This window comes from Pygocentrus nattereri, chromosome 6, assembly GCF_015220715.1.
Source record: "Pygocentrus nattereri isolate fPygNat1 chromosome 6, fPygNat1.pri, whole genome shotgun sequence".
In the NCBI taxonomy this organism is placed as follows: domain Eukaryota; kingdom Metazoa; phylum Chordata; class Actinopteri; order Characiformes; family Serrasalmidae; genus Pygocentrus; species Pygocentrus nattereri.
In genome coordinates this window covers 6,450,652-6,476,970 of record NC_051216.1, presented here as the reverse complement: position 1 = coordinate 6,476,970, position 26,319 = coordinate 6,450,652, and the positions used below count along the sequence as shown (strand labels likewise).

Sequence of the window (26,319 nt, the reverse complement as noted above, 5' to 3'; positions counted from 1 at the left end):
TTCAAATCAAACCACGCTGGATGAATCTTTTTGCATCTCAAGGGCTGGATTATTCAGGACGTTTGAAAAATTGGTGGAATTCCCCTTTAAACAAAAATATAGTGCACTTTGCACAGCCCTATCTTTGCTAAGCAGTACAGAGATTTGAGTCTTCCTATCAGAAAAGCCTAATAGAACTTAACGGAAGAGCTCAATCGAGTCCCATCAGACTCTACAGAACTCCATATAACACTGAGAAATAGGACAGGGCCTTGGCTCTGTTTGCCTGTTGGATGGATTCTGCCTGTGTTTTAACACAGATCTCCACTATTTACTGTCAAAACAGCGCGTCACCTCATCCCAATCACTCCCAGAGCGCTAATACTACAAATAAGAGTTAATTGTTGGACATTGGCGGCATTTTTCTTGGCTCCTCAGCGTAGCTTTCGCACGGCGCCTGGTGAGAGGGAACGTTCCTCCCCGAGGTTTCCGCTCCGTTCCCTTTGGAACCAAAATAAAGGTGTGTGTGTGTGTGTGTGTGTGTGTGAGGGGTGGTGGAGTAATTCCCTTTTCGCCCGTGTCTGATAACAGAGAACATAAGCCCAGAGGAGGAGTACAAGATTGCCTGCCTGCTGATGGTGTTTGTGGCCGTCTCCCTGCCAACCCTGGCCAGCAACGTGATGTCTCAGTACAGCCCAGCGATTGAAGGTAACAGCTTTATATCATACATCATTACTGTGTGTGTCTGCGCATCCTGCGTAAATTATATCCATACTGTGGTATAGCAAATACATTAATCAATAACAGCAGCCGATATTGAGTTCCCACCCACATAAATGTAAACATGAATAACACAGATACAGCTAAAAACTGTGGCAGCCACCTTTTGGACTCATTCACACTTCATATTTAAATCATCGGGTCATATTTTTACACCCATTCTCTGCAAATATCCTGTTTTACTGTTCACTACATGGAAAAAATAGGTAGTTTATTCAATACTGTAACTAAATCAAGACGGACATCGCCCTTATTTCTTTATATGGCTTTGTATCCCACTGTTTGCACATTTGGGTAAGAGTGTCGTGTAATTATAAACATACTGAAGCTGGATTTCCTCTGTACTTCTGTCCATTGAGACAATCAGTAAGGTACGAGCTTCTTTTACTCACCACATGAGCTCCAAACGCGATGGACTAGATTTGGGATAAGGAGGGGAAACTATGTACTTCTTTTGCAGGACTTTGTTGTTTTAAGCTTATTTTGAGTGTGTAACTGTTGACTTTCTGCAAACTTATTTCAGGCCACTGCAACAACATCCACTGTCTGGCTAAGGCCATTAACCAGATTGCCGCTGCGCTGTTCACCATCCACAAGGGCAGCATTGAGGATCGTCTGAAGGAGTTCCTCGCTGTGAGTTCAGCACATCTGCAGACACGATGCTGATTAACTTCTCCAAATTCAACAAAGTCAGGCTCATTGGTTTATGCAAGTGGTTCTTCATCACTGCACAGTTGAGTGTTTTACTTGCAATGACACACCTAATTCAGCTCGGCGTGTAATTATCCAGCTATCCTGCAGCTGAGTAAGGTGTGTTGGAGCAGAGGAACCAAAGTAAACAGTGCTGTAGGTCTGAGAACCAGTGACCGAGCGTCTGGTCTGTGGATAAGAGGCCCCAGTTTTGTTCTTAGTGTTTACCAGTTGTTGTATGGCTTATCATGCACTATCGTTTGTAGATACTTTCTAAAATCAAGAGTGTTGGTAGAGAGTTTGCTGCAGTAACAGCCTCTACATTTCTCAGAGGGCTTCAGGTGCTGTGAGGATTTGACTGCATTCAGCCACAAGAGCATTAGTGAGGTCAGGTGCTGATGTTGGATGGTCCATTCTGGATCACTCTAACACATCCCAAAGGTGCTGCATGGAGCTCCATCACTCCAGAAATACACAGTTCCATTGCTCCGCAGCCCAGGCTTGGCATTGGGCAAAGTGACCTTAAGCTCATATGCAGATGCTCCAGACCATACATAATGGAGTAATTAGAAGAGGTGTCTGGATACTTTTAGGCATAGAGTGCATATGTACAGTGGTGCTTCTGCATAAATTTGACGTAAAACTTAAGTCCTAATAGTATATAAAGACAACCAGATGAAACAAATGAGACAGAAACATTAGACTTGGTCTTAGTTATTGAGGAAAGGTGTGGAAAATTCTAAAGGGTTCGTAAACCTTCAAGCACCACTGTATATAGTTCTATGCAAATGCCTCAAGCACATTTTTTAAAAACATTTATCTTGGTAGAACTAACAAGAATTTCCTCTTTTTCTCTCTAAACAAAGCAGTTAAGAGCAAAGTTTGGATCTAGATTCCTCCTCAATACCAGCCGTTATGTGGATTTGTTATATCACCTGCACGCCTGATTTAACATGATTAAGTACTGAATATCCAAAACCAGGTATTGGATGACCACTATAATACCGGGCTTCCTCAAGCAGATGTTTGGAAGCGGTTAAACTAACACACTGACATACGTAAAGTTACTACTTGTTGTTTTAATTGTGCTGTTAATCTTATTTCCATCAGCTTGCCTCCTCCAGCTTGCTGAAGATTGGTCAGGAGACAGATAAAACCACCACCAGGAATCGCGAGTCTGTTTATCTTCTCCTTGACATGGTGAGTGCCCACCAGCTGCACCGCTCGCTCTTAAATCCTGCCCCCCGACCTGATAGAGCTCATAGCAGTGAAACAATATTGAACATCGACTCGGCCGACTTTGAGCAGTGAACAGAGGATGAAAACTGTGGCAGTGTTTTTTTTTCTTTTTTTTCTTTTTAAGAAAAGAGAAAGACCGTCTGGCTCTTCGGCACTGTAGAATTTAAAGCTTTTCGGGGGATTTGTATTCGACTGTACATCTGCAGTCATGCATATGTATCTGCCGTCTTTTGATCAGAAGAGCTCATGTGGGATTTGGCTGCGGGATTAGCGGCTCTTTGAAGTGTAATCTACAGGCAGCCGGCCGCTGTTGTGTAATGGAAAGTGACAAATGTCTTTATCTGACTGAGGACATGTGTGTGTCCTCCACCCAGTGACAGGCACACACGCACACACACACACACACACACACGCACACAGCTCCATGGCAGACTAGAAAAACCACCAGTAAAGCCTCAGAATCTGTTCACACGGCTTTTGGACGAGTTGGGTGGATCTGTGTGCCTGTAAATGATTGCCTGCACATGTGTGTTCCCACAACTGTGTGTGTGTGTGGGGGGGGGGGGGGGGGGGTTTCTTGGCTTCTACAACTTTGTTCTTAGGTTATACAAGTACTTTATGCAAGACTTGTTAAACGTTTGTCCTTGTATTGAAATTTTATATTGCAACATAATGCAACGTTTAAACTTCCCAGTTTAATATGAAATTTTAATAAAAGGACAAATCTTTAAGACTTTTTCAAGAATTGTGCCTGCGAAGTTTAAATGTTGCATTATTAGAAAATGTCTTCAACTGTATAGCACTGTCCTTCTGACCCGCTCTTCCCAGAAGTGTTTATAATATTCTGTATCACAACATATTTCACATATATCGGGGTATTCAGTGCTATTTTTGCATTAATAAAGTCAAAACTTACAGACCTGAAATACAGTACTGTACAAAAATCAGAGAAAAAAGTCACACATCTACTTCATTTCCAGTCAAATGAGACATTAAGTGCAAGTCATTCATTTTTCAGAAGAAATGTCTGAGGAGATTACATATGTAACTAATGGGAAGGGAAATGTTACAGGAAAATAAGTGGGGGGGGGGGGGGGTATATGGCTCCTAACAACCACCTGGAAGAGCTGGTCGACCCCAAAACTGCCCCCATCAGATAAACAGCACTGAAAGCTTTGATCTCTGAGAGAGAGGAGAAAATCAAGCTGCTTCAGATCTGAAAACATCCACAGGAGTTTCTGTCCATCCGTCCACTGTGAGAAGACCACTCAGCGATGTGGGGCTGAAAGGACGTGTAGCTGATCAAGAAGAACCTCACTGAGAAAAGGAGACGGACACATCAAACAAAGAAGCTGGACGATGGACTGACCACCCCAGAGTCCAGACCTCAACACCACTGAATGGGTTTGATCACTTCAGAAAATCAACCAGCTTCTCAGACTGAGCTTTGGAGGCGTGTCTGCAGGTTCTTTGAGGAGCTGAGAGTGAGTCTCCTGAGAAGAACGGGCTCTGGAATAGAGATAAAGAGTAATAATAAATACCGAAAAATGACTGAAAACTGCGCTGAAAAACGATTAACTTTCACTTACTGGCCGCTTGACTGGAAACTAAGTAAATAAAGGGCGGTCTTCTGCTTGAACACAGGGATAGAGCTTTTTTGGTTGAACCGCTTTGTTCTGTTTTCTTCTCTTATAGTGGAATGTTGCAGCATATTACATTAAACAGGCATTAAAACCTTAACCAGACAGAAATTTCCAGAAAGGAAACTATTTATTTATTTAGTTCTTTCAAAACAGTCTGAAGCATCCAGCAAATCATTGCATTGCATTTCGTTTTTTTGTCTTGGAACAGCCTTGAAATAGAACTCAAAACCCCAAAACAATGTTCTGAGATGCTTTTTATGGAGTAGAATTTTATCGTGAATATAATGCTCATCAGTCGCACTACAGCTCTAACGCCGAGTGTGTTTACCTGTGTTTGAGGTCTGTGGTTTCGAGGGCGGAGCTAGAGATGCTTATCCATGCATTTATCTCATCTCGTATTGATCACTGTAATGCTCTTTTCTCTTCTCTTAGTATGTCGGCTCGTGACCGACTGCAGGTGATTCAGAATGCTGCTGCAAGGTTACTGACCACGTCAAATAGACGGTCTCACATTACTCCTGTTAGTCTCGTTACACTGGCTTCTGGCTGAGTGTAGGATTCAGTTTAAAACCCTTACACTTACTTACAGAGCATTGCGTGGTCAGACTCCTACGTATGTGGTCGATCTGCTTCATCCGTACGCATCAGCTCGTTCTCTTAGGTCGAGTAATTTAAATATACTGTCTGTTCTCAATTACAGACTCGTGGAGATCGAGCATTTGAGGTCTTCACTCCTAAATTGTGGAATACGGAATATTATTTAAGATCAATTGATTCTGTGGAGTCTTTCAAAAAGCAACCACCTTTTTAAGCAGGCGTTGGGATAAATGGTCAAGGCGTTGCCAGCCCTGTTTCATTTTAAATTTTTTTGCACTGTGTTCTATATTTTATATTGAGTTATGTTTTGTAAAGCACTTTGTGGCTTGTGTCTGTGAAAAGCGCTGGATAAATAAATTCTACTTACTTGCCTGCACTCAATAATCCGATCATAATTCTGCAGTTATCCGATTATTCAAACGGTCACGTAAACACCACACTCTGATCTAGAAATCTGATGAAGAGGCTGGATTTTAGCCCAGTAATCAGATTTCTCAGTGCACGTGACTCTTACTCTGATTTCTTTCGGATTACTCAGACTGAGCACGTGTGAAAACAGACGACAGGAAATAAGCAAGGAGATGCAGCAAAACACTTCTGGAGCGACGCTGAAGCCAAACACGAAATGAAAGATTTAGACATTCATGTTTTAGATGATCTGTGTTCATATTTTCAGGTCAAGTGGTGCAATGTTTAAAAAAAAAAACCAGGTTAGATGATATATTGGCCAGCAGTGCCTCACAGATCATCAGTGACCTCAGAACAGAAGTGGTGCAAATCATTGCATGCATTGACTTCCATTCAAAACCAAGACCACTGACTTCCATTCAAATCCACAAATAACTGCCTTAGTTATTTCTTAGGTGTGTTCTTGATAAAGGTCCTAAGAAGATCTCTGTCAGATTCATGACGGCTTCTTGAACTGTTCTCACCTCTGTGCTCGTGAGTGTGTGTAGACTCTGATCTTACCTAAGAACAAGCCCCAAATAAAACACTGAATGTCAGAATCTTCACTAAACCGCAGTAAATGGGTTTTAAGAAGAAAGTTCTACTTAAGACCAGTTGGTGAATGAGGTCCATTGACGTGCGTTTAAAGTCGTGTTATTTCCTGTAAATGTGACAGTATGAAAAACATAACAAATCGATAATTCCTGAATTTAATTTAGATTATTTTCAGATTTTTTTCCCCCCAATTTAAATAACTCTTTGTCCATGTTGTAGATTGTCCAGGAGTCTCCATTCCTCACCATGGACCTGCTGGAGTCCTGTTTCCCCTACGTGCTGCTCCGGAACGCCTACCACGCCGTGTACAAGCAGTCCGTTTCCGCGTCCGCGTGAGTCGAGCGTCGCTCAGAGACGTGGACCAGCGTCATTCCACACACTCCTGTAGGACCATCCGGTCTTACAGTCTAACCAGTGCAAGACTTCATATGGGATCAAACCTTCTTCAAAACTCTAAAAGAAACAAAATAGAAAGGATAAAAAAAAAGATAGAGAGCAAGTTGTTTATTGACCAGTTACAATAATCCTGGAGTTTGGTTGTCAGGGACTAGTAACACTAAATATAATTTTTGATCCGATTTTGTTTTGTTTGGGTTTTTTTGTTTTGTTTAGGGTGGGAAGGGTGGGATTTGCCGTTTTGGGGGAAGGAAGAAAAAAAAAAACACTAAAGTATTTGGATGTGTGTGTTGGTTTGGTGGGGAGGGGCGGGTGGGCGGGGCTGAAATACTACAGAAATAACTACATGATGCTAAAATACTCGTTAACATAACAGATGCCTCTATGAAACACAGTGATTCTTTTTTTCGATGTCGTTTAGCTCTAATCTGTGTGGGTTACCGCGTGCATTCTTTCTCTAGCTCTGTGAATTCTTTTACTTTTCTTTTGTTTCTTTTGGGTTTTTTTTTCATGATCACGCTCTTTTGTGTTCCTTTGACACGTTTGCCAAAATAATGATATATAGCATCTCATTTGAAAAACAGAATTGTGGGTAACTACATGTTATAAAAGCAACCTATAGTGTTGTTTGTATAAAGCATAGTATAATTTTTTAACTAACTTTCATGATGCCTGTCGGCATTTAGGTTCCATTGTAACTTTCTGTGTGGTATGATAAACATTCTTACATATTTATTGAATGTTTATAAGTTGTTCTTCCCCCTTTGACCCCCTTATCAATTTTATATGTTTTGAATTTTTTGGAAATGACCATGTATCTTCCATAACATAAATAAACATTGGGTCATATGCACTCTGGGGTCTTGCGTTCTGATTCAAACATTTAGTGCTTTAAAAAAAGTCTTGAGATGCTTCATTATTCAATTTCTAGTCAAAGTGGCTTTTAAGTATGTAAATAAATTGTTCTAAGGAGATCAGATTTGGGATAATCCAGGGGAAAAACGGGAAATCAATGGAAAGTAAGTTAGGAATACGTTGAGATACTGTAGAAAAATTGTGACTCCTAACAACCACCTGGAAGACCTTGGCCCAATCGTATTTCACGCCTTAGCCCGATTACTTACCCTAACCCTGTGTTTTGTGTGTTTATGTCTAGGGGTGTGTGTGTCCTGATTCTTGTTGAGATAGAGGGGTGGGGTGAAGTGTTGAGGCTATGTGACCCTCTAAATAAGAAAAACTGGCAAGTCAGCTGAACAAGAAACCCACAAATGTGTGAATTTTCTGTTGAAATTTACGATGACCACTGTTTTTTCTTAGATTCAAGAGTTTTATTGTCATATGCAGAGCAGAAAGAGGCAGCTACACTGTACAGTGAAATTCTTACTTTGCTGTTCCTCCATTCACCAAATATGATCTTAATATAATCTTAGAATAAAAAATAGAAAAATATAAGAATAACGCTAAAACCAACCGTAAAATAGTTCCATGTCGTTTCAGTGTATTATGGTCTATTTCTTAATAACAAGCATAAAATAAATCACTCATCATTTGCCGATGTCTCAGTAGCCAGCTAGAAAATGCGAGCAAGACCCTGGTGAATATCTGACTTCAGGGGTGGGCAATAAAAATAATTGCAGCAGTGAGGAGCTGAGCTTTCCCCTCCTCTGCTGTCCCTGCAGACGGGCAGGGTCGCCTACAGAGCAGCGCTGGTAGCTGTTAATGAAGTGATGCTCTTTTATTTGAGGGTCCCATTTCAGAAGGAAGATTCAACAGTTACCTCTTATAACTCAGGTCCAAGAGGCAAGATGACCCTCAGAAACAAGGGGTAGGGGTCGTCAAGCTGCTTCAGATCTGAAAACATCCACAGGTGTTTCTGTCGATCCTTCCACTGTGAGAAGACCACTCAGCGCTGTGGGTCTGAAAGGATGTGTAGCTGATCAAGAAGAACCTCACTGAGAAAAGGAGACGGACACACCAAAGAAAGAAGCTGGACGATGGACTGACCGCCCCAGAGTCCAGACCTCACCACTGAATGGGTTTAATTAGTTCAGAAAATCAACCAGCTTCTGAGACTGAGCTTTGGAGGTGTATCTGCAGGTTCTTTGAGGAGCTGAAAGTGAGAAGAATGGAAGCTGGAATCAAAGGTACAGTCGACAAAAAAGGCCGGTCTCGGACTGCTCGGTTCTGCTCTACGCTGAAGGTGTATGCGGTGCATAAATGTCCAAAGAATGGTTCCTGTTCTGAGTGCTGAGTAACCTGTAGATCCTGGTCTTCTCTCTTTGCTGATGACAGAGCGCAGTGAACACTTTAAGATGCCCTGCATGGTTCTGGTATGTGAGGTATGAGCTTTGCAGGCACCGTGTCCTCTCGTCCATTCTTTTAGTATGCAAATTTCTGTCCACGCCGACAAGCGCAATCTGTTAGAGCTTTGAACTGAAGCGGATCTGGTCTAAATCTTCTCACCGCCACTCGGCCAAAGCACACACACCGAGTTTCTTTTGCGGGTGTGTCGTCTCGGTTTCAAACGGACCATACTTTATTAGATATATTGGTTCCTCTTAGTTTTCTGAGGTTTTCACTCTTATCTCTGTTCATGATCACCGTTATCTTCCTTACCTTCCCTTTGGAGGAGATAAAGCTCGTTATAGTTAGGCTTCCCTGCCTCCTTCATCTCCTTTTTAAAATGGTGTTACATGTATTATTAACTGAAGCGACAGAATTGCTCTGTGTGAAAGTTCTTCTCGGCCTGCCATGCCTACTAGCCCGTCTGCGCCTCCAGTTTGGTTTATTCATGAGCCAAAATCCCTTCAGCAAACAGTTAACACCCCATTAAAAGACGCTTTCACTAATTGACGGTAATTAGAACAGCTGTCAGGGATGTTTGCTTTAAATGAGCATGCGTATTGGCCCACAGCTTTGGTCTGATGTTTCACAGCTAACCTCACTTTTGTCCTGCAGGGGTTTTTTTTCCTATTTAAAGGAGAAGCTGCAATTTGGTGGAAGCCTTGAACAGCATGTGAACATACAAGAACATGCAATAAAGACGCACAAAGGGATAAACAACCATCACCAACTCTTAGAAAACGCGGTTTAAGGGAACACTTTATTTGGATAGTCTATTTTAGATGCTTTGTAGATACTTAATTTACTTTCACGTTACATTCAACTAAATATCTACTTAATGTACCATAATTTTCCAAAACCTAAACCCATCCCTCAGCCGGGTCCTAGCCCTAACCCTGGTCCAAATCCTAACCGTAGCCTTCACCTCAACCCAAAACCTAAACCCATCCCTCAGCCGGGTCCTAGCCCTAACCCTGGTCCAAATCCTAACTGTAGCCTTCACCTCAACCCAAAACCTAAACCCATCCCTCAGCCGGGTCCTAGCCCTAACCCTGGTCCAAATCCTAACCGTAGCCTTCACCTCAACCCAAAACCTAAACCCATCCCTCAGCTGGGTCCTAGCCCTAACCCTGGTCCAAATCCTAACCTCAAACCTAAACCCAACCCTCACCCTGGTCCTAGCCCTAACCCTGGTCCCTAAACCCCACCACTGTTTAGAATCAACTGACTTTCAACAGATGGTTTGGTAACAGTTTGAGCGTCTGTAGATAATCTATACAGGACTGTAGTGGACTGTCCAAATAAAGTGAGACCCAAAGTTCTGGAACTCCAACTCATCCCAAAGGTACTGGATGGAGCTCCATCACTCCAGAGAACTCAGTTCCACTGCTCCACAGCCCAGTGCTGGGGGGCTTTGTACACCTAGCCAAGTGTTAATCAGCTTTTCAGTTTCAGCCATCCACCTCAATCATCTAACCAAATCCTGAGGTGTTGACAAACTGATACACATTAAATACATGATGTATTGAAATATGTGGTGTATAAAGGTGCAGACCTGGAGAACCACCAGTAAGAAAGTTGGAAAAATGACATGTTGCTTAAATCATTTTTGCAATCATACGAATCAAAATGATCAATACGAAATAATCAAGAGCTTTTTGTATCTCTTGCTTGCTTTCGGCACAAAGTACAGTAACCGGGTTGATCTACATAAACGCATAATTTACACTCTTACACTTTCTCACCAATCATATATGAAGAGAATAACAAAGGCCCTAGAACAGAGCCCTGGGGCACACCTTCAGCACTAGCTTGAAACTGCTGGAATCCTATCAGCAGTGACGCGCTGACTTATGAAACTGACTTTCTGCACGAATTCAGTACTTTTATAGTCGGTTCGGTAATAAGAATCGATCCAGGGTATTGATCGATTTAGAGAAGGTCAACAAACGAGGCGACGCAGCTGAAAGCGGAGCATATCGTTTGTGGCAAGTGTAGCTGTCGAAATGGTGCCATGGCCCCCTATAATAAAGCCAGCCCATCTTTAGGTCAGTTCTCAGTTTAAGATCTTCAGAATAGTTTGGGGGACGTTTGGTCGCTGGTTTGTGCTGGAGGTTTGGACGCGAACGCTGCGTGGCTAAAGCGTTTACGCACGCAGCCCGCAGGCTGAGGGGAGGAGGCTCGCTAGCTGAAAGCACCGGGCATGTACCACCCCCCCTCCCCACCTCTAACCTCCAAACACCAACCCCCCCAGACCTCCCCCTCCACCCGTCCTGCTTTTTGTGCTCGAGGTGGAGCGCGCGGTGATCTCACTTTCCTCGGCGCGCACCAGCGGAGAGGAGCGCAGTTCCGGAGCGAGGAGCGACGCGGGGCTGCTTTGCGTCACTGTTTCATCCAGGGGGTTAAAACGCGGGTGAGGAGTGAAAGCGATGACCTCTTTTCTCCACTTTCGTGACGCAGGAGCGCGGAGATAGTTGGGAAAGTTTTTTTTCCTGCTCTCTCTGTTGGCAGGGCGCTCTGTGCGCTTTGCGTCTCCATGCGCGCGCTATAAAGAGCCTCTCTCTATCGCCTTATCGGCTTATCGATCACCCGGATTGCTTTTTTTTTGTCTTGGAAAAGGGAAGGAAAGGGAAGTCGTGCTCGAAATGTTTGCCCACCAGACTCTCCTGTGCCTGCTGGCCTCGCTCAGCCTGCTGGGCGTCCGGCGCGCCGCTGCTGCCTCGTGCGAGCCCGTGCGCATCCCCATGTGCAGCTCCATGCCGTGGAACATGACCAAAATGCCCAACCACCTGCACCACAGCACGCAGGCCAACGCCGTGCTGGCCATCGAGCAGTTCGAGGGCCTGCTGGGCACGCAGTGCAGCCCCGACCTGCTCTTCTTCCTTTGCGCCATGTACGCGCCCATCTGCACCATCGACTTCCAGCACGACCCCATCAAGCCCTGCAAGGCCGTGTGCGAGCGCGCCAAGTCGGGCTGCGAGCCCGTCATGAAGCGCTACAACCACACCTGGCCCGAGACTCTGGCCTGCGAGGAGCTGCCCGTCTACGACCGGGGCGTGTGCATCTCACCTGAGGCCATAGTCAAAGCGGAGGGACCGGGTAGGAAACCACTCACCGGCGATGCATGTATAGCGTTAAAAGTATCACTACCGTGTTACACAGCCTATGCAAAAGTTTGAACACCCCAGTTCGAATGACATCATCTACCACATGATGTAACTTTGCCATTTTACTGCGCAAAGTTTGTTTATTTGCTGAATTTAATCTATTGGGTGGGGGTGGGGGGGTGTGGGCGTGTGCCAAAACTTTTGCACAGGCTACGTTGTAACTTACATTTTTGTTTATTTATTTTTCCGACATGTGCAGAAGTGTGTTCTCTGTAGAGGGTGTGTTCACTTATTCACACTCAGCAGAACGTGGAATTTGACCACGTTGGAATTTGGGTGCCAAAACTTTTGCACAAGACTGTATTTAGTGCAGTAGCAGTGAAATTAACTTTTTTTTCTTCTTGGTCTTTTTATAAGTATGATTACATAAGATCTTCCTCTTCTTCTTCTTCTTCTTCTCATTATTATTATTATTATTATTATTAATAAAACTACTGTATTTATATTGCTATTTCTATATAATAGTATAAGCACAACTAGCGATACGTTTTATACTCCATTTTTATTAGTAGTAATAGTAGAAACGCACTCTTTAAAAAAAACATGGTTCTTCAAGGGTTCTTCGGTAAAGAAAATGGTTCCACGTAGAACCATGAACACTCAAAGAGCCCCTCACACGGTTAAAGAGTTCTTTGCATCATGAAAGGGTTCGTCGGACTGATGGAGAATGGGCTGTGTATGGTTCTCTGTAGAACCTTTTTGAAAAGGGTTCTAAGTAGCACCGAAAAGGGTGTCTTCTGTGGCTACAATGTCAAGCTTGTCACAGTAGCAGAACCCTTTTTAGTGCTACATAGAACCCTTTCTACTGCTGTATGCGACATATACAACGCATTCTCCAACACAACCTCTTTATTCATGCAAAGGGGTTCTTTGAGTGTTTCTGGTTCCATATAGAACCAACAAAGAACACCCAGAGAACCCTTTTTTTAAGAGTGTAGTGCTGGTATTCACATGTTATTAGTATTTCAGAAGCATTAGTGCTTAAACATTGTTCTTCTTCGTATTAATAAGCATTCCTCTTGTTATTATGATTATGATTATTATTATTAGTCGTAATGTTATTATAATCCAAATAAAGCTGAGATTTGGTGTTTTATAGATAATCCCTACTATCAAGACCCTTCCAAATGTAACCCGGGTAAGACACTGCAGTTCTCTGTCCTCTCGGTATTTCGTCTGGGGTGTTTTTCTGCTGTCCAGCTTGAGATGTGATAGAGTGATGAAATGAGGCTCTCTCTGCGTGACTCTAAGGAGAAGGAGAAATGAGAGGTGGGGTGGGGGGGGTCAGTATGGGGGGAGGAATGGGTCAGTATGGGGGGAGGGATGGGTCAGATTTGCCAAAATCAACAGCGCAGAGATGTTCCTAAGCCCCTGAAAAAGCGTAAGCTGATCTCAGCCCCACAGGTTTGGATAAACTGGGTCCCGTGTTTGGGGGTTAAATAGTCCGAGTTCTTGTGGGTGAAACTCTAAACTCGCTTCTCGTCCGTTACAGAGTCGAACCCCGACTTCCCCATGGACTCCACCAATGGAAACTGTAAAGGAGTCAGTGGTACTTTGCACAGTTTCTACTCTTCATTCTTCATCAGCTTTACCGTTTGGGCTCCGAGTGCATGTTAGAGTTACGTAACATGCGGAGCCTGAGTCTCAGGCAGGAGGCTGTGGTGTGATGCTGCATGAGGAACAGATTTGGCTGTGAATCCAGTTAAATGCAGGCTCGTAGGTGCGAGTTTGGGCGCCCCTGGTCTTAGCGCATTGGTTCGAAGTGAAGATAAGTGAGCACGTCCTCCACAGAGACACACCTCGGCACATTTTACTACACAGTTACTGTTTACTTGCTGAATTGAACGTGTTGGAATGAAACGAGGACTGATGCAGCAGTTGTGCACTAAAACTTGCAGGTGACGGTGTCGTAATCACATGATGTGGGTTCTCTGTACACCATCTGTCAATGTATTATCACTTAGAACATCAGTAACATGTGACCAGGGGTGTTCGAACCACTGTGCATATATAGGTATATAGGCTGAACCTTGTAGCTCCAAAACGCTAACTTTACAGGAAAAGGACGAAATATGCTTCGCTTTTAATGCAAGTCAATGGAACCAGACTTTTTTCCCCCCCAAGTCATTTTGGGTCATTTCTTTTGGTCCATTCATCATGAAAATTTGGCATAATGTAAAGGGCAACAGACGTTTTCAAATGATGGCAAAAACAGTAAATGACAAAAATGGAAATAAGTTTGTATATATATATATATATATATAGCTGTATAATATATATATATATATATATATATAGCTGCTTTTGTTGAGGCCCAAAATTACTTGGAAAAAATTCTGGTTCCATTGACTTACATTACAGCTACTTGACTTACTTACAGTCCTGACTATGTTCTTTTTGGAGATACAAGGTTTTGATCCCGCTGTGTGTGTGTATATATATATATCTATATCATGCTTCTTTAATTAGTGGGTAGAGGTAGAGAGTGACTGATTAATATCTATTAATATTTAGCAATAAATATTTGATGCAGCTGGCATTAACTCAGTCTGACTGTGGATGTAGACTGTATGTGTTTACTTTGATTGAAAGCACATGTGTTTGCTCTTTTCAGACCGCTGCAAGTGCAAGACAGTAAAACCTGCTCAGAAGACCTACTTAAAGAAGAATTATAATTACGGTGAGTCTTCGGGCTGCGCGTGATGTAAGGAGGTGAATTAGAGAGCGTAAACACCAGAGTCTAAACAGAAATCCTCACGACTTCTGTAATGCTGAGTAAGTCTGAGGGTCCACGCTTCAACGCCTCTCTCCCGTAACAGAACTTACACATTAGGTTCATATTAGAGACTGAATGGTTCATAGAAGATACTACAAAACGTGTAGTAGTTGCTGAATTAATGCTCAGTAGTACGTAGTGAATAATTCACGGTAGTTACTACGTAATCAGTAATAGACACCGGAAGTCTAGACTGAGTGAGTTGTAAGTCTGCAGTTTAAGTGACTAAACTCTCCCTGTAGTCATACGTGCCCGAGTGAAGGAGATAAAGAGCCGCAATCACGACCTCAGTGCCATCGTGGAGGTGAAAGACGTCCTGAAGTCATCTCTGGTCAACATTCCTCGGGACACGGTCACTCTGCACTACAACTCGGGCTGCTTCTGCCCCCCCGTCACCGCTAACGAGGAATACATCATCATGGGCTACGAGAACGAGGAACGCTCCAGGTAATGTTATTATTATTAGTGGTATTATAGACTTGCAATATATATATAATATATATATAATATACAGTACTGAGTGAGAGTTTTAGGCGTCTAATCAAATGTTTAACCAGTTGACCTCAGCAGTGAGTTTATCACAATATACATTAGAATAAAGTCGTATTCATAATTCAGATAAACAGAAAAACAATAAACAGTAACAAGAATTTCTCGGGTCCATATTTTTCCTGGACACCTTCACAGCCGCCACAGAGACTCGTTAATATCATCAATTACATCATGAGCTCAATTTACTGAGCACTGATTGGTCAAACCAGGAGCTGCTTTTTAACTACATATAGTACTGGACTTCCTCGAGGAGAGGCTTGGAGATGGGTCAACAAACACACCAACATCCAGAACATCACTGTTTATTATTTATATATATACATAATCATTATTAATTAATATTCTATAAATTTTGTTTATTCAAATATTAACACTTTTCTCAGCAAATAAACACAAACTACACAAATAAATAGATTTTGAAAATGTGTCTTGGGTGCCTCAGACTTTCGCACAGTGCTGTGTGTGTGTGTGTGTGTGTGTGTGTGTGTGTGTGTGTGTGTGTGTGTGTGTGTGTGTGTGTGTGTGTGTATATATATATATATATATATTTGTGTTTAAGTACTAATAGTGGTAGTGATAGTAGGGGTAGTAAAATCAGTGCAGCTGAATCACTCGCCACCTTCAGATCAGGACACATGGATGCATTTTTACACTTATAATAATAATAATAATATTTATTATTATTAAATAATAATAATTATTATTATTATCATGATCATTATTATTATTGTTTTACAGATTGCTGCTCATCGATGGCTCTATTGCACAGAAGTGGAGGGATCGGTTAGGAAACAAAGTGAAGGTACCACAGACACACAGAGACACGCCACGTTACATTTATGTGAAGTGGTCCATGTCTTTAGGCCCAAAGTGAGAAATGTCCAATAGCAGTGTCCCCTATCGGTCCTCCTGTTAGACAGGCTTGACGTATGGTGTAAGTTATCCAGCTAACAGAGAAATCCTGACAGCGGAGCTGGTTATTCGAACATATGGCACTGAGACCCAAGCTGCACATCAGCTGGATAAACGATGGCCTTTTTGAGAGTGAAGTAGCAGATTCCTTATCATTTCTCACCAGCTGTGGCCAAAGCTGACCTTTCAGCTCCTCTTGAGTTCAGGATTGTATGATTCAAAGCTGGTAATGCTCAGGAATCCAGGTTGATCGCAGAGCTCCTCCTGACTGACCGGCTCAGATTCCTTTAGGAAAGGGTTGTTGTTGCCCAGTTATGTGGAGAATGTTGGGCCGAATTCATTTGAGATGCTGAGAGGTTTTGAAATTTGGGTGCGGCCCTAATTTAGCCTTTTTTAGTTTTTTTTTAATAAGTCTGGTGATTGAGGTGTATTTACCTCGACCTCAGTGATGTTATGGTGATTTTTGCAGCCTGTGTGGGCATGGTGTGGTCTGGGGTGGGGGGTGGTGTGTGTGTGTGTGCACTGCTGGTGACTGTGTTCCTCTGAGTGGGAGAGTTATATTCTCATAGCTCTACTGGAACATAGTGATGGATAAATAAACAAAGTTTTTGACAGAGTTGGGAGCTTTGTGGTGAGAACTCAGCTGTGGTGAGTTAAAGTCAAGACCCCCAGGGTAAAATATTCCTCCAGTAAAAGTAGAAGTTCCTCCCTTTAGACCTCCACTTGAGTAAAAGTACTAAAGTATTTCCCTTCAAATGTACTTAAGTATAAAGTAAAAGTACTAAAAGAGTAATTCTGGCTCTGATGTCCTGTTATCATTTTTATAACCAGACTGGCTTCATGAACTCATTTCAGGTGAAAGTCCTCCAGCGTCTCTCTTGGTAAACCAGTCTTTTAATAGAACGTCATTAATTAGTGACGCTGACGTCTATTAAAATGATCAGAAGCACAAAACACTGAAGGTAAACAGTTTCCATCAGGGAGAACCGAGTGGCTCTGAAATCACTTTTTACACACAAGCAAAGTTTCAGTTTCAGATTTATTTACAACTTAGTTCCAAGTTTAAGTTGAATAAAAACTGGCTTTAAACTCAGGATCACAGATGAGCTCCTTTACTATGTTGATCTGTAGGCGTCTGTTCATAAACATAAACCAGCCCAAACTCATTTACTATAAAATGAAATGGTGTTTGTAGAAATTCAGAAAAAAGCCGCGTCAGTCTCGACTGCATATGTGGACATATTTCTATATTGAGCTCTATTTACACAAAGTTAGGTTAGTTCATCATTTATGTTGAACAGACTCTCCCAAAGTTTTACGCTGCTGCGCTGACGTTGAACCGCGTGCTGCACTGGGTCGGTATGACCAACAGGTCAAAACCAGCTCTAAACAAAGTGACCGCTGGGCCCTGATTGGTGCTCTGGCTTTGCGCTTCTTTCGTTTTGACATGTTACGTTTTTATACACACAGAAACCAAAAGGAACCACAGATTTCTCAAAAAGTAGGAGGAAAAAGTCGGATATTAGACTCTGAAATGTAGTGGAGTGGCCAGAGTATAATACACAAAGACAACTCAGGTAAACACAAGATGTGTTTTTTAAGTGATGATCTCATTTATTAAATAAAGAAAATGGTGTTCAGCTCTACCTGTCCTTATGTGAAAAAGTAACCCCCCCCCCCCCCCCCCCCCACAATAAGAAAGACGCTGGGCAAAAATGGCATCCATGGCAGAGCTGTGAGGTCAAACATCTACTGACCAAAAAAGACCCAAGAACTTGCCTTGCCAAAATACAGCTAGTTGACCCCCCCCCCAGACGTTTGGGGTAATATTCTGTGGACTGATGAGTCAAAAGGTGGAACTTTTTTGGAAGACATGGGTTTGGACAACGTCTGGCGTAAAGCTAAAACTGCATTCCACCATAAGAACATCATACCAACAGTAAAACATGATGGTGGTAGTGTGATGGTCTGGGTTGCTTTGCTTCTGCAGATCTGCACGTCATAATTGATGGACCCAGGAATTCTGCACTTCATCAGAAAATCCTGGAAGAGAATGTCAGTTTGTGACCTAAAGCTCAAGCATAGTTGGTGCAGCCGTCTGCAGCCGGGAGTCCAAGAGAGCACAACTGGCCTCGCTCTCTCTGGGTGGGTAGGATGGCCCCCCTTCTCCCCCCATCACTCAGCATAATGCTGGTCAGTGCAGGCGTCTGTCAGCTGATGTAGCAGATCTGGCGGTCGGCGCTTTCCTCTGAGCGCATCCGGCTGTCCCGTGACGTCTCGTGAGCGGCAGAAAAGAAGCGGCGGCTGGTTTCACGGGTCTCAGAGGAAGCCTGTGCTGCCTTCACCCTCCTAGTGTTGATGGCATCGTGTGATTGGGCGAGTCCTAAGCCCTAACGGGTGGAATTGGAGACGGTTAAATTAGGGAGAAAAATCTGGTAAAAGTAAAAAAAAAATGACAAAAAAAAGAAACATGAATGCTTCTGAGAGTCAAAGTCCTGACTTGAATCGCACTCAGATGCTGTGGCAAAACCTTAAATGGGCAGTTCCTGCTCGGGCCAGAATTTCTCCACTGCCATGTAAAATATTCATCACAAGTTATCACAGTCGTTTGATTGCAGCTGTAACTGCTGAGGGCAGTCAGTCATTAGGCTTAGGGGGCACTTACTTTTTCACACGTGTGATAAAGGTTTTGAATAAATCTTTATCTTCAGGAAAGGGAACGATCTTTAAAAGCTGCGTTTTGGGATAACTCACGTTGTCTTTGTCTTGCGTTAAAGTTGGTTGAATGACCTGTAACATTTAAATGTGACAAATTAGCAAAAATAAGAAAAAACGTATTAAACTTCATCACGTTTAGGCAAGGGGCACAGCTATGGGGGGCCTGCGGGGGGCTTGGCCATCACTTTGGGGTCATTAACGCCAATGAAAATGTTCCGTCTTGCGTTCTTATAATACAGGAAAAACCTTCGTATTCACCTTAAACGAAGAAACTGACCACCAAAACCCGTCACCACCAATTTCCAGCATATATTGTCACCTGGGCAACATCTATGAGGCTGCATGTTCCTACCAGCCTCACTGTCTTTCTCTAGTAAGGCATGTTTATTTTTCAGCTCATAAATGGAAACACAGCATTACTGTGCTCAGCTGTTTCTGCAGAAGGGAACTGAGCTGAGTTGTGCTCGTTCCTAGCGTAGGCTACTCCCTCACACACCTCAGACCTGAGTCTCCAGCTGAAAAATGGTGGCTTATTAGCCAAAACCCACCGTGGATTGCCACCCATCCAGGACTTTCCTGGATCGTCCTGGATTTAGGTTATCTGTCCTGGAATCAAAGCATTTTCATATATTAGGATTTCTTCCTTCTTTTAAAGTTAAACTGCTTATTTTTGTCCAAATAAACAACGTACATAAACAGTGGGTTTGATTGGTTCAGGTTAGCCTGGCGTATAGAGAGAGTTGTTTCAAAAGATGCACCTTTTGGTGACGTATTTAGGCACTAGGCAGCACTTCAGTGCGACACCCGAGAAGACGCGGTTCTGTCGCTGACATCTGTCTGCCTTGGATTGCATTGTGAGCACAGCCAGCCATCACCTGAACTTCGTAACCAGAGGCCCAGTCCCATTTCACCCTTCACCCCTACCACTCAGCCCTCAGCCCTCTGTTTTGCGCACTCACATCTAGGGGAAGGGGGTCCCAATTTTAGCTGAGATAGAGGGGTCGGGCGAAGTGTTGGGGCTGCCTGATCCTCCAAACGGAGGTTTTTTAGAGAGTCCAGACGGAGAACAAATGGAAACCGACAAGATGGAGCACACGTATCAGTTTAATGCCGTTTCTGGGTGTTTTGGTCGTTTTTCTTCATAACAAGCATAAAAAATCACTAATAGCTTGCTAATGCCTCACTGGTGAGCTAGACTAATGTCCCATTCCACCTTAAACAGTCCAGCAGTTCTGACACCAGACGTGCCAGAATGTAACTGCTGCTCCATTTAAGGTGGAACGGGAAAATTCCATCGACAAGCTGGAGAATATCTGACTTCAGCTTCACATCACTGAAGAATTAGTGGGGGTGATAATAAATAATTGCCCCCCTCTTTGAAGGCGTTTGATCCCTAAATGTAACTAAAGCCCAGCAGTGAGGAGCTGAACTTTCCCCTCCTCTGCTGTCCCTGCAGACGGGCAGGGTCGCCTACAGAGCAGCGCTGGTAGCTGTTAATGAAGTGATGCTCTTTTATTTGAGGGTCTCATTTCAGAGGGAAGATCTCAACCACTGCCCTGTAGCTCAGCTCTAAGGCGCAAAGAGACACTTGAAAACAACTTCACCTTAGCAATATTTCTAGGACTTAAAGCTTCGTAGTTGGTCCCTCCAGTCTGTTACTGTTAGTAACTTGTAGTGAAATAGTAATGTGACATTATGTTACAGATTGTTACCAAAATATTCCAGTTGTGTTGGATTTCATGACTCTGTCAGTTCATCAAAACGCCAAGAGAAACTCATTTGGAACCGGGTTGGTCTGGATCTTCACAGCAGACACTATAGAGCACTGTGCTTGGGTAAAGGGCTGACATGCATACGCAGCCTTGTGTAGTATCAGTATTGCTTTAACAGCCCTCAGTGCTGTGATGATTTATCAGAGACAGCGTTTGTTCTTAGGCAGCCTGACATTTATGATGAGAGCACCAAATGGTAGTTTATTGATGGCTGTTTCAGTACTTCGTTCAGTGAATATTCAGGGCCTTTAGTAGATCTAATCTTGGTGACAGCACTGCTTTTTAACCAGTATAAAAGCTTTACTTTCTACATACTAATATGAAACGATTTCTTATTTCCTTCTTTGGCAACTCCTCGTCATGTTTCATGTGACTGGCCGCTTGTCATAAAAATCCCTCTTTTGTTTGCATGCTTAGGTACTACTGTATTAACCACAGTCTGAGTATCTAAACCTGGGCTGATCACAGTCTGAGTATCTAAGCCTGGGCTGATCACAGTCTGAGTATCTAAGCCTGGGCTGATCACAGTCTGAGTATCTAAACCTGGGCTGATCACAGTCTGAGTATCTAAGCCTGGGCTGATCACAGTCTGAGTATCTAAACCTGGGCTGATCACAGTCTGAGTATCTAAGCCTGGGCTGATCACAGTCTGAGTATCTAAACCTGGGCTGATCACAGTCTGAGTATCTAAGCCTGGGCTGATCACAGTCTGAGTATCTAAACCTGGGCTGATCACAGTCTGAGTATCTAAGCCTGGGCTGATCACAGTCTGAGTATCTAAACCTGGGCTGATCACAGTCTGAGTATCTAAACCTGGGCTGATCACAGTCTGAGTATCTAAGCCTGGGCTGATCACAGTCTGAGTATCTAAGCCTGGGCTGATCACAGTCTGAGTATCTAAACCTGGGCTGATCACAGTCTGAGTATCTAAGCCTGGGCTGATCACAGTCTGAGTATCTAAACCTGGGCTGATCACAGTCTGAGTATCTAAGCCTGGGCTGATCACAGTCTGAGTATCTAAGCCTGGATTAACAGAGAAAGTTGTTATTTGCTGTTAACTGTGTTTGTGTTTGATGTGTCAGTAAGCCTGAGCTGGACCCGCTTCATTAGACTGATCCACTACTTCTTGCTTTTTGTTGTCCAACTTCAAGACCAAACAAATATAACAGTGTCAACACTACAACAAACATACTTTTATCTTTGTCTTCTACTCATCTATTTTTTTCTTCTGATTTGTGTTGTTATATCCAGATGCAGAAGTTCTTTTTTGTGGCACAGTTAATCAGTTGCTATTTTCCTGTCACTTGAGCCATGGAACAACGTAATGGTACAGTAATAACGAAGTAGTTGTTAGGTGGCCCCTGAGCAGCTGCTTATGTTGCTTATTAATTAGTGCTTCTCTATGAATATTACTCAGTTCTGTTCAGTAAACACTGTCACAGAGCATTTAATTGAGCACCATAACCTTTATTTGATTCCATGATTGCTCCCATTTCTATTTTTATGCTACTTCTGTTTCCATGGTTACGCTACATCTGTTTTCATGGTTACTCTACAGCTGTTTTCATGGTTACTCTACAGCTGTTTTCATGGTTACTCTACAGCTGTTTTCATGGTTACTCTACAGCTGTTTTCATGTTTACATTACTCCCATTTCCATGGTTACGCTACAGCTATTTCCATGGTTACACAGATTCTGTTTCCAGAGTTACGCTACAACTATTTCCACCCCTCCCCTACCGGCACACTTCTTAAAGAAACAGTGTGTAAAATTTTGTTTCCATGATTATACTACAGCTGTTTTCATTGTTACGCTATAACTATTTCCATGGTTACACTACTGCCGTTTCCTTGGTTACACTAGTCCCATTTCCATGGTTACACTAGTCCCATTTCCATGGTTACACTAGTCCAATTTCCACGGTTACACTAGTCCCATTTCCATGGTTACACTAGTCCTGTTTCCATGGTTACACAGATGCTATTTCCAGAGTTACGCTACAACTATTTCTACCCCTCCCCTGCCCACACACTTCTTAAAGAAACAGTGTGTTAGATTTAGTGATTTAGTGGTGAGGTGCAGACTGCAACCAACTGAATTCCCCTCCCTCACTCCTCCCTTTCCAAGTGTGTAGTAGAGCCTATGGCGGCTGTCATGTTTTCTGCCATCGCCTGTCCCAATCAAATGTAAGAACACGAAAGATGCTCTCTAGAGCCGGTGTGTGATTGGTCCGTTCTGGGCTACTGCAGAAACATGGCGGCCTCTGGCGGAAGAGAACCCGCTCCTATGAATAGCTTGTTCTAAGCTAAAGAAAACACAATGATTTACAGTTACAGGTGATCACACACGAATGAAAACATGGTTTTGAATGATATATTCCATTTCTGCTGATAGTTCCCCTTAAAAACTACACACTGCGTGTTTAAACCAAACTCTGCTTGTGTCTCTGAGTGATGCGGTTTTGTCTCTGTTGTTTGTCTCTGTTTTTTTTTTCCAGCGCTGGGAGACGATCAGAAATGCTCGCCGCCACTAACCTGACCGCACACTCTCACACGGACAAACCCCAAACACCAGGAAGTACCCCAGTAAACTGAAAAAATTGCACTATTGGACGTTCTTCTCAAATGTTGTCAAGTATGAAGAGTTGTAGCAGAGATTTGTTTTGTTAGTTGTTGTCTTTTATGATGTTTTTATATTCTCTCTGTTTTGTTGTTTGCATTTGCACAAACAAAATGTTCAATCGACATTGCTGTGTGTGTGTGTGTGTGTGTGTGTGTGTGTGTGTGTGTGTGTGTGTGTGTGTGTGTACATATTTTGGATGGGTGTGTGTGGGGAGGTTAGAGGTCATCTAAGGCTTCTTGAAAGGGGAGATGTCAAGGAACCAAAGTGGAAAAAATACCATGGAGCTTAAAGCGATAGTTTTGTGAAAAGTCAGATTTCTTCAGTGTTCCACATGCAGTTAATCAGTGAAGGCATCTTTGGTGTCAGAAGTGGGAATTTTCAGTTGGGGCTGCAAGGTTAATTTTGTCCATGTTATGCAGTGTCAGAAAAAGGGCTGAAAGATAAATTGTTTTTATATCAAAAACAAAATTTGAAAGAGTGCAATTTTCAAATTGCAAGAGATTAAATTTTTATTATAATCTGTGTCCATGGTTATGCAGCTTCCATTTCCATGGTTACGCTATAACTATTTCCAGGCATGAACAGCTTGTGTAACGATTTAGGCGTAGAGTCTAATGCAAGGTTTAAGTAGGGAAATTTTAACTAATAACATGGAGCTTGTGAACTGCTGTGACATCACAACCATATATAACTGGCAGGTTGGTGCTTTGTGTTAGCAGTTCAAGTCTCAAGCCAGAAAAAAACATATAATGGTCTTCTTGGCCAAAGAAAAGACCCTTACCTCAATTTATATTTCAGTTCTAGACCATTGCAATTTAAATCATAATTGTAATATCAGTCAGAAAAATTGCAATGAGCTTCCATTATTTGTAGTAAACTTCAGACATCAACCATGTCTTGGACATTTGAGGAAAAAAATCTGTTTTATTCAGTTTTCCTCATGTACTTAATCAGTAAAAGCATCTTTGGTGTCAGAAGTGGGATTTTCAGTTTTGTATTGGAGCTGCAAGGCAAATTTTTTCCATGTCTGTAGATAAACGTGTGTCACACAGTGTCAGAAATAAAGCAGAATGATCGTTTTTATATCAAAATCATAATTTGAAAGAGTGCAATTTTCAAATTGCAAGAGCTGCAGTTTTTATTATAATCTTAAACAAGTGCTGTTTCCATGGTTACACCACTCCCATGTCCCCGTGGTTCCATTGCTTGTAGGTACATCAGCCTCGTAGCTAAAGAAGCAAACTTCAGACACCAAACATGTCTTAGACATTTGTGGGGAAAATTTGCCAATTTGATTTATCTCTAAACTATCGCTTTAAATGGAGTGGCTGACAGTGATCCAGCAATGATGGGATGAGAAAGCCGAGTGTTTGGACTCGACTCCATCAGGCTTTCACGCTTTCAAAGGAGTGGAAGGCGCAGCTACATCAGCAGCTGCAGCTGTGCCGAGTTTTTATTCGCTGGATTAAACATTCTTCAAAGGAAAAACAACGAACAGAGGGGGGGAGCATCTTTTGGCAGGAAACATAAAGAGAACGGAGGAAGATCCAGCGCTGGGAGTGAAATGTTATTGAGGACAACAAAAACAAATGTTGAGCTTTATTGAACCTTCATTTAAAAGGAACTCTTTCTTTTTTCCTGCATAATATTTCTTAGTCCTGTTTTTTTTTCTTTAACACGTGTTCAGTACTTTTGATCGTAAGCCATTCCTAGGAAGCTGTTTATGTAAGAATGCATACTGAGTGGCATGCAAACTTTGGTTAATTGAAACAGCTGTTGTTGTTTTAAAGCAGTGTTTTTACTGGACTGACCGGTGCTAGATGACTGGACACTGCTCCAAGCCCACTTCAGACCATTACTCACTCTGTCTGTTATCACATTTACATCCACTATTAAACATATCTGCCTGGTTACATGACTGAGTTACAGAGGTTTGTCTGTGTGTGTTGTGGGGCCTGAAGTGCTGTGAGTGCTGTTCAGAGTCACTCAGGTCACATTAATATAAACGTCCCTTCAGAGCTGCTCCCTGCACTACTGAACACACTGAAAGAGCAGAGGGTCTAATCAAGCTGGGATAGTAAAACTACAGTCAGACTAAAACTACACACTGCAGATTCATACTGGATTAAAATCTCTCCACAATTATTACAGTCAGACTGTAAAACTACACACTGCAGATTCATACTGGATTAAAATCACTCCACAATTATTACAGTCAGACTGTAAAACTACACACAATGCAGATTCATACTGGATTAAAATCACTCCACAATTATTACAGTCAGACTGTAAAACTACACACACTGCAGATTCATACTGGATTAAAATAACTCCACAATTATTACAGTCAGACTGTAAAACTACACACACTGCAGATTCATACTGGATTAAAATCACTCCACAATTATTACAGTCAGACTGTAAATACACACTGCAGATTCATACTGGATTAAAATCACTCCACAATTATTACCGTCAGACTGTAAAACTACACACACTGCAGATTCATACTGGATTAAAATCACTCCACAATTATTACAGTCAGACTGTAAAACTACACACACTGCAGATTCATACTGGATTAAAATCACTCCACAATTATTACAGTCAGACTGTAAAACTACACGCTGCAGATTCATACTGGATTAAAATCACTCCACAATTATTACAGTCAGACTGTAAAACTACACACGCTGCAGATTCATACTGGATTAAAATCACTCCACAATTATTACAGTCAGACTGTAAAACTACACACACTGCAGATTCATACTGGATTAAAATCGCTCCACAATTATTACAGTCAGACTGTAAAACTACACACTGCAGATTCATACTGGATTAAAATCACTCCACAATTATTACAGTCAGACTGTAAAACTACACACTGCAGATTCATACTGGATTAAAATCACTCCACAATTATTACAGTCAGACTGTAAAACTACACACACTGCAGATTCATACTGGATTAAAATCACTCCACAATTATTACAGTCAGACTGTAAAACTACACACGCTGCAGATTCATACTGGATTAAAATCACTCCACAATTATTACAGTCAGACTGTAAAACTACACACGCTGCAGATTCATACTGGATTAAAATCACTCCACAATTATTACAGT

General features: G+C 42.4%; 2 protein-coding genes across 7 annotated transcripts in view; both read left to right on the top strand.

Annotated features, from left to right (window-relative positions):
• nckap1 (NCK-associated protein 1) overlaps positions 1-6,511 on the top strand; it is a 109,207-nt gene extending 102,696 nt beyond the window's left edge. For 3 of the 4 annotated variants that reach the window (XM_017722898.2, XM_017722897.2, XM_017722896.2), the window contains 4 exons: positions 571-687; positions 1,283-1,392; positions 2,560-2,649; positions 6,150-6,266. In XM_017722898.2, the coding sequence (XP_017578387.1) occupies positions 571-687; positions 1,283-1,392; positions 2,560-2,649; positions 6,150-6,266 (434 nt within the window). Of the gene's footprint in view, positions 1-570; positions 688-1,282; positions 1,393-2,559; positions 2,650-6,149 lie in introns of all 4 variants that reach the window. The other variant, XM_017722895.2, reaches the window with a different exon arrangement.
• Positions 6,512-10,983: 4,472 nt separating this feature from the next.
• Positions 10,984-25,111, top strand: frzb (frizzled related protein). 3 transcript variants are annotated; one of them, XM_017722892.2, is made up of 7 exons: positions 10,984-11,768; positions 12,936-12,974; positions 13,329-13,385; positions 14,451-14,516; positions 14,855-15,059; positions 15,903-15,966; positions 23,065-25,111. In XM_017722892.2, exons 1-7 carry the CDS (start codon positions 11,315-11,317, stop codon positions 23,098-23,100), a joined length of 921 nt encoding a protein of 306 aa, XP_017578381.1. In that variant the 5' UTR covers positions 10,984-11,314; the 3' UTR covers positions 23,101-25,111. The 3 variants fall into 3 exon arrangements, with proteins under 3 accessions (XP_017578381.1, XP_017578382.1, XP_017578383.1); XM_017722893.2 differs by lacking the exon at positions 12,936-12,974; XM_017722894.2 differs by lacking the exons at positions 12,936-12,974; positions 13,329-13,385.
• Positions 25,112-26,319: the final 1,208 nt, after the last annotated feature.